At 39.4% G+C, this 7,364-nt stretch overlaps 1 protein-coding gene across 1 annotated transcript in view; it reads right to left on the bottom strand.

The window, feature by feature from the left end:
- Nucleotides 1–7,364, bottom strand: part of KIAA0355 (KIAA0355 ortholog) — a 32,793-nt gene that overhangs the window by 21,415 nt on the left and 4,014 nt on the right. Inside the window, exon 2 of the mRNA XM_009320264.1 lies at nt 533–739. Coding sequence (XP_009318539.1) covers nt 533–739 — 207 coding nt within the window. The remainder of the gene's footprint in view (nt 1–532; nt 740–7,364) is intronic.

Raw genomic sequence — 7,364 nt, 5'->3', positions numbered from 1 at the left:
TTTGTGAAAATAAATGTACCACTCTCTGGACTTGTAAGTAACACGATTAACGTTCCAACAACTGATGGATCAAGCAACGTCAAGATTAACAGCATGAAGACAAGAGTGTTAAAAGTTACCATAAAGATTTTTAAGTATAAAATAGAATCCATGCTTAAAATTTAAGAGAAACACACATTATCTAAATTATTTTTCATCAAGATTTTGCTCTGTTTTTGCAAAGACTTTTTTTTAAATTCCCTCTGTCTGCCAAACCACATTTGAACATTGTTAATTTGTTACTAATAACAAAAAGCTGTTTCCACTGTTTGTGCACTCCTTCTGTACAATCATATCACAAAGAAAACTTTACACAGGACAAAGATAGTATAATCATGTAAAACAAGTTTTAGCATCTGAAACTAACTGCACCATGTTCCCCCCTTCAAATGTAGCATGTCTTTAAAATCAGAGATTTTCTTCCCTTATTAGGGCGTCCAGCCTGAATTAAGGTTTCACTAAATATAAAGTCACTACAGCAAGACCTCTGTACCTCTGCTGCTCCTCTCCATGATCTTATTGCATCTTCTAGCTCATTTGTGGGGCTTAAATTTGAGGCTCCAGCCCCACTAACATTCCTTCTCTCCTGAGCTACAGCTTCAGCAAAGCAAGAGTGTGCCACTGGCTGGACCTTCTGCAAAGCTTGTGACAGGAACTGAAAGTGGACCTGCATCACCGTCAAGAAACATCGCCCAAGTACCTGCAGGAGAAGAAACAAACCAGTTTCAAGCAAATAGAGGATTTCACGGAAGTTTCCCTTCTTCCTTTTTGTTCACTGTTTGGGGTAAGGAATTAAGTCAAACTCAGATCTTTTTTTATTAAAATAACGCTTCAGATAACGATTTACTTAAAATAAGGTAAACAGTGAGCAAGCATTGGTTTCTATGAATTAAGAGGAGATCAGACTGATCCCATGTCATTTTTACTTCTGCGCTCAAGTTACGGTTATTTAAAGAATGAAAAGCTGGTTAAGTTACTTAGCAATATTGAGCACATAAAACAATACAAAAATGGCAGTAGCATACTATCACAAGGACAAAGTCAACAGCAAAACCCACCTGCACATAGATCTAGCTGAATTTCTGCTAAAAAACCCAAAACAAAAAAGAACTACATCATTTTAAAACATTACTGGATTGAACATTTCTGATTTTTATGATAGTTTATCTTCCAAGCAGAGCAATAACCAGTAATAAGCAAGAAAAACATTTTGCCACATAATACAGTGGCAACACAGTGCCATTTTTAGAACATAATAATGACTGCAGAATGCATGCACAAAGTTGCAGCCCTATCACTTGCATTGTCTGACAGGAACTGCTAACACTGGCACAAATCTTCTCTTCAGAATATTTCACTGAAATGGGTCATGGAATACTTGGAAAGCCCAAGGGAAGCCAGGGCTGCCAGTCCCTCCCCGCACTTGCTGGGCTGAAGGCAGCACCAGTATTCATGCCGGGGAAGGGGTGCCCGCCTTGGCCAGCTGGAGCTGGGCTCCGCGTCCTGGACCTCTGTCCCCTGCACGTTTCCTTCCCCCATTTGTTTCCCTCTCTCATAGCAATACTAATGAGAATTATGACCGAAGACAGACATATGCCTCAGTTACTGCAAGCAAAACAAAACAGGTCACACAAACTGAGTATTTAGGTGCAGCCACCACATGTGGAAGAACAGACAGGAACACAACCATCTAGAAGGACAACCTGGAGAGCAAAGCAGCACGAACAGGAGCATGTCTACCTTCTGGGCCACGCTCTCCTAAGCAGACGAAAGCTTACAACAAAGCATAACTAGAACACAGCAGAGAAGCAAGTATTTTCCAAATTACTTTCTAAAGTATTTAAAAGCTATTCAAAGTGTTTTGTTTCTTTTATGGAGTTCATCACAAAGTGGTTTAAAATGTATATTTGACTTTGATTTATTAAAAAAGAATCAACTTTAATTCCATTTTAGGAATAATTCATAAAATACACAGATAATGTACAAAGCCATCATGTCTTGGAGCAAATAAATCATCTGGCTTATTTTCAGCTACATTCTTCTGGAATAAAAATATTCAGACACAATGATCTTACTGACAAGACTCTGTAGTCACACCAACAGTTATATGCATTAACTATCTACTTCAGAAGAACCAGTGGTGGCAATGCTTTTTTCCATTGCATCCGGACTCCTTTTGACATTCCATTCTGCTTCAATCACTTCCCTTCTTTGTACAAGGCATAAAATTAAACATTTCTGGTACTTTGACTGACCTCTGAAAGTGGAGTTTGCCTTATTAAAAAGGCAGTCAGCAAATGATAAAATGAGTAAAACTCCAACTTTCCTGGCTACAAGATTAGAAAGATTTATAAGAAAACTGCGGGAAAAGACAACTGGTGGTCTGAATATTTCTGTGGACAAAGAATGCCGTTCTCAGGGGAAGAAGAAACTAGGACTCATTAGGAATTTCAAGCCGATTAAGTTTCAAAGAATATTTAAGGTACAGAGGTTGAAGTTTCCCCTGCCTGGGAATAATGCTCAAAATAAACAAGTGATTTAGTTTTTAAGAGGCAGCACACAGCATTCCTAGTATAGTTTACAACATTAAACAGTAAAGATAAATAGTAACATCTGCTTTACTCATCTTCTATTTTGTTTGAAAAATAATTTATTTCAGTCTTCCTCGGAAATGGGTAAGGATGGTTTTAACTGCTTGCATAAAATCCAAGTGGTGGAGGATTTTTGCACTGTTAAACACTCATTGCAGATGCCAAACTCATGTTGCTTTAAAGTTCACTTCTTGAGGATTTTCTTCCAAAGAGCTGAATCTGTCTTAACTGTGGGAAAGAAGTATGACCGCCACCAGTTTAACAAATACAGCCAGGGCTGGCCAGCAGTTACCGAAGAGTGTAAAGCAATATACTAAATCTCTGCTGCAAAATCTGCAGAACAACATTAGCATATGGGGGTGTTTTTTTTCCACAGTTAGAGACACCACCATCTCTTTTTTGAGTTTATTTTTCCCTACTTTCCCATGCAGAAGCGTTTGACTCTCCTGCTTTAGACCATAATAAGAACAAACTAAAACCTTGAGACTACGTAGTAAACAAAGATGAACTGGAATCATCACAGGTGTCATCTAGTAAGTTTTTCTTAGTAGTGGTGGTGTTTTCTTAAACCATTTCTTAGAATCATTTATATTGCATACAGGATGATGTCTTCAGCTTGCAAACTTTTTGTCCCAAGAAATACAGCTCTACCAGCGCCTTCCCTTTCCTAACCTGTTACCAGGTAGGACAGCTAGCTATCTCAGCAGCTGAATAACCTTACCTAAAGGAATCTGTCTTCCTGTTTAGGCAGTTGGAAGCAATGGGACCTTTTGGGGAGGTCTCACTTCAGACTTCCTTGTCTCTGAAACAGGTGATGAGTTTAATCAAACTGGTTATATACAAACAGGAGCATCAGGTGGAGATGCAGTGTTAGGTTACTGTCCCATATTACCCTCCTAATGGGGGCACACAATCAACTTTGGCGTATTTTGCTGGACAAAGTGCACACATAAAATTGCCAGATTTCATTGCTAAACAGTGATGCCATGCAAAGTCCCTGGCAAGCAGATCTTATGCAACAGATTCTTTAAAACAGAGCACTACTACTAATAAAGTTAGCAGATAACCAGTGTCAGCCTTCCAAACTTGATACAAACGCTGACCTGCAGAGTTCCAAGTACCATTTTATGTAGTAGAATTTCTTTTTCTTTTTTTCGTTTGTTTGGGTTGGTTGGTGTTTTTTGGGCAGTGGGGCACTATTTTTCTAAACAAACAAAACCCTCAAGAAACCAAAACACCGCAACATTCTTATTCAGTGGTTTCCTACTACCCTCATTTCCCTTAACAGAGTTCTTAATGGCTTTGGTAATGGTAAGCCCTGTGCACAACCTGTCTACCCACTGAAGAGACCAGATTAAAACAGCAATATAATGAAGTTAACAATGAGGTATGACACAAACTGGTGTACCAGGTTATGAGATAACCCGCTTTCCCACATATTACTGAAAGTAGGCAAATTAGTATTCGTTTTTACTATGTAGTGATGCCTGCAGTTCGGAAGAGTGATCTCATGACCAAAACACCTTCAAAGGAAGACATGATCCTGCTCACTGAAAAAGAGTTACCTACAAGATAAACTAGATTCCAGCAGAAGTTACACCTTTACATCTACAGTATTAGGAGACACGGGCAACCTAACAGACTCATTTCTGCTAACAGTCAACCTAAAAGCCCAGTAGTGATAATCTCATATTGACAGCTACTAAAATGCTACTCTCATATTGACAGCTACTAAAATGCTAACTATAATTTAGCAAAAAAGCATTTGTGTTAAGCATTTTAAAAATAAAAAGCAATTACAATGTAATACAAAATATTTCTAAAGACAATGCTAGCAGATCTGAGAGCAGACCATGAGATTATAGACCAAGACAAGAGTACAATGTCATTCCAGCAAGCCATAGCATTTTCTACTGATTTGAAGCAGCTTTTTGCTACTAACAATTCCTCAACTCAGAAAAGTCTGAAGCCAATCCCTGCAAATCACAGGAAAGATAAAATTTAAAAAAATATTTAAATTGGCCCATACAACGTTTGCCAAGGAAAGCCTACATTTTATATTTACTCAGACATTTTTGTCCCACAAGCTTCTTGTTCAAAAATCTTCAGTTATTTTATACACATAAAAGCCAAAAATTATCTCCATTTAATACAAAACAAAGCATCCAAGTAAATATCCTGCGCCCATTCATGCTTCCCTTTTGTTTAAGAAGGCAACATGTATATCTCTGTCATTACTGCCACTTTTAAGATAATATACAAGCTCTGTGTAACTAAAACAAGATTCATTCTTTGTATTTTGCAGTACTGAGGCTGCTGCAAAGCTTCACAAAAGATGAGGAAATATACAAACTTTTTCCCAGTTTTAATCCCCCCTGCCCCCCAGGATTTCCTTTAACAGTTTTATTAACAGAAGTACAGTTTTACTGCATTCTTCCAGCTTACAAAACTTCCATGTTGTTTTCCAGATCTCTTGTTAAACACACTCTTGTTCCCCCTGATTTCCAAGCTGTTCCTCACCCATACAGGCACAAAACACCTGAGAACTCAAAGATTTTTGAGAGGGGAAAGGAAAGACAAAATAAAAATCAGCATTTGCATTTCTGGAATTAAGAAACCTTGGGAAACTCCATCTGTCACCAACACTTTGATCAAGAGGAGTCACCTTCTTACACATCTTGGCAGATGGCTCTGAACTAGCAAGCTGTGTTCTGCTAAAAAACAAAAAATAAATAAAAAACCTCACCCACTGCTGCTACAGTCCAGGTTGCACAACCTTTTTTAGTTCAAATCCAAGTCAGCATATGTTTATCAGGACTTGAAGTTTTCTTGATATTGCCTTCCCTGGGGGCTAGAGCCCACTACACTAGATAAAAATGTGTGGCACCGCAGAAAAGCTATAGCTCTCTCCTAAATTTCTAAAGCCAAACCTGCTCTGCTTATATTTCTCATTCTTCCTCAAAACATACAGCCTTTGTTGAGGAAGGCTTAGGAAAAATACGCTTTCCTTAGCTGGGCTCATGCATAGAAAAAGCCTCATTCTCATGTCCTTCTCATGAATTTGGGGTTCTATCCTCCCACCCCACCATAAATTACAACTCACCGCCCGCTGCTTCTGAAATACCAGACTCCATCCCTCAAATAAGAGGCTCTGGAGCACCTCTTCACAGAATATTGCTGAGCGGCCACTCACACATTCGACCATCTCTCAATTCTTTCTCAGAGTTGTAAGTTCTTTCAGTCATCTACTAGAGAAGCTGCAAAAGCAACTTCAAGTATTACTGTATTTCCCCAGGAAAAAGTTACACTGCCTCCCACACTCGTTTCCCCTGGTCAGTGAACTCTGATGAAGTCAGGCAAGCCCTTTATATTTTTCTGCTTCCATTTGAGTTTTTTAATCCTGGTGGTAGTTTTATGGAATGTTAACTTTTCTATAGATCAGGGAAAAAAACCCAAATCACACTTACTTTTTTTAATTAAAATTTCAGCATACATAGCTCAGTCTTCAAATCACAGAAAAACAGAGTAAGAGAGGCTCTCAAAAGATCATCCTGCTGTCCCAAGCAAAGAGCAACTTCACCTGGGTCAGTTTTGCTAGATGCAGGTTTAACCTGTTCTGTAAGTTCTTCATGATGGAGGCTCCCTATCCTTCGTAGCAATCCACGTCAGTGCTTCGCTAACATTACAAAGTATTTCCACATCATCTAATATGAATCTTTCCTTCTGAAATTTAAGTTCATTACTTCTTGCTCCACCTTACGTGGACATGAAGAACAGAACACTGCCACGTCTTCTGGCAGCTTCTTACATACCTGAACAATTCTGATTTTCCTTCTTAGTCTTCTCTTCTGTAGAGGCAGTCTTTTCAATTTGTCCTCTGAAGTCCTATTTCCTGGATGTCTGATTACTCTTGCTACTCTCTTGGTGTCTCTCCAGTTGCTCACTATTTCTCTTAAGTGCAACAGCAGTGGTATGTGGGTGCACTGTTGTGTTTAAGGCCATAATAACCAAAGTGAAGAGTTGAATGCTTATTTCATAGTTCTTGCAGGTTATAATCATGTTAAATACATGACAACTGCCTCTTTGCAGGACAGCAACAACACTGATTTATTATTTGCAACTGCACAACACTGACTCCTACTCAACACAACTACCATAAGCCCTAGAACTGTTCTTCAGAACTGCTGTCCAGTGGGCTCCACTTGTGAGGCCGAAAATTTCTGTTTAAATATTGTAACATTCAGTTTTCCCCTCTGAATTTCATCCCAACTGGAAAACTCATTTGTTCAATTCAAGATGATTTTTAATTCAGCAGGTCTTCCAGCATACGAATTATAGAATCATAGAATCGTTTGGGTTGGAAGGGACCTCTAAAGGTCATCTAGTCCAACCCCCCTGCCGTGGGCAGGGACATCTCCAACTAGATCAGGTTGCTCAGAGCCCCGTCCAACCTGGCCTTGAATGTTTCTAGGGACGGGGCATCCACCACCTCTCGGGGCAACCTGTGCCAGTGCTTCACCACCCTCAGCGTAAAAAACTTCTTCCTTCTATCTAGTCTATCTCTATCCCCCTTTAGTTTAAAGCCATTCCCCCTTGTCCTGTCACAACAGGCCCTGCTAAGAAGTCTGCCGCCATCTTTTTTATAAGCCCCCTTTAAGTACTGATAGGCTGCAATAAGGTCTCCCCAAAGCCTTCTCTTCTCTAGGCTGAACAACCCCAACTCTCTCAGCCTTT

Source organism: Pygoscelis adeliae, unplaced genomic scaffold (assembly GCF_000699105.1).
Source record: "Pygoscelis adeliae isolate BGI_AS28 unplaced genomic scaffold, ASM69910v1 Scaffold62, whole genome shotgun sequence".
In the NCBI taxonomy this organism is placed as follows: Eukaryota; Metazoa; Chordata; class Aves; order Sphenisciformes; family Spheniscidae; genus Pygoscelis; species Pygoscelis adeliae.
The sequence above is the reverse complement of the archived record's forward strand: the minus strand, read 5'-3'. Positions and strand labels throughout refer to the sequence as shown.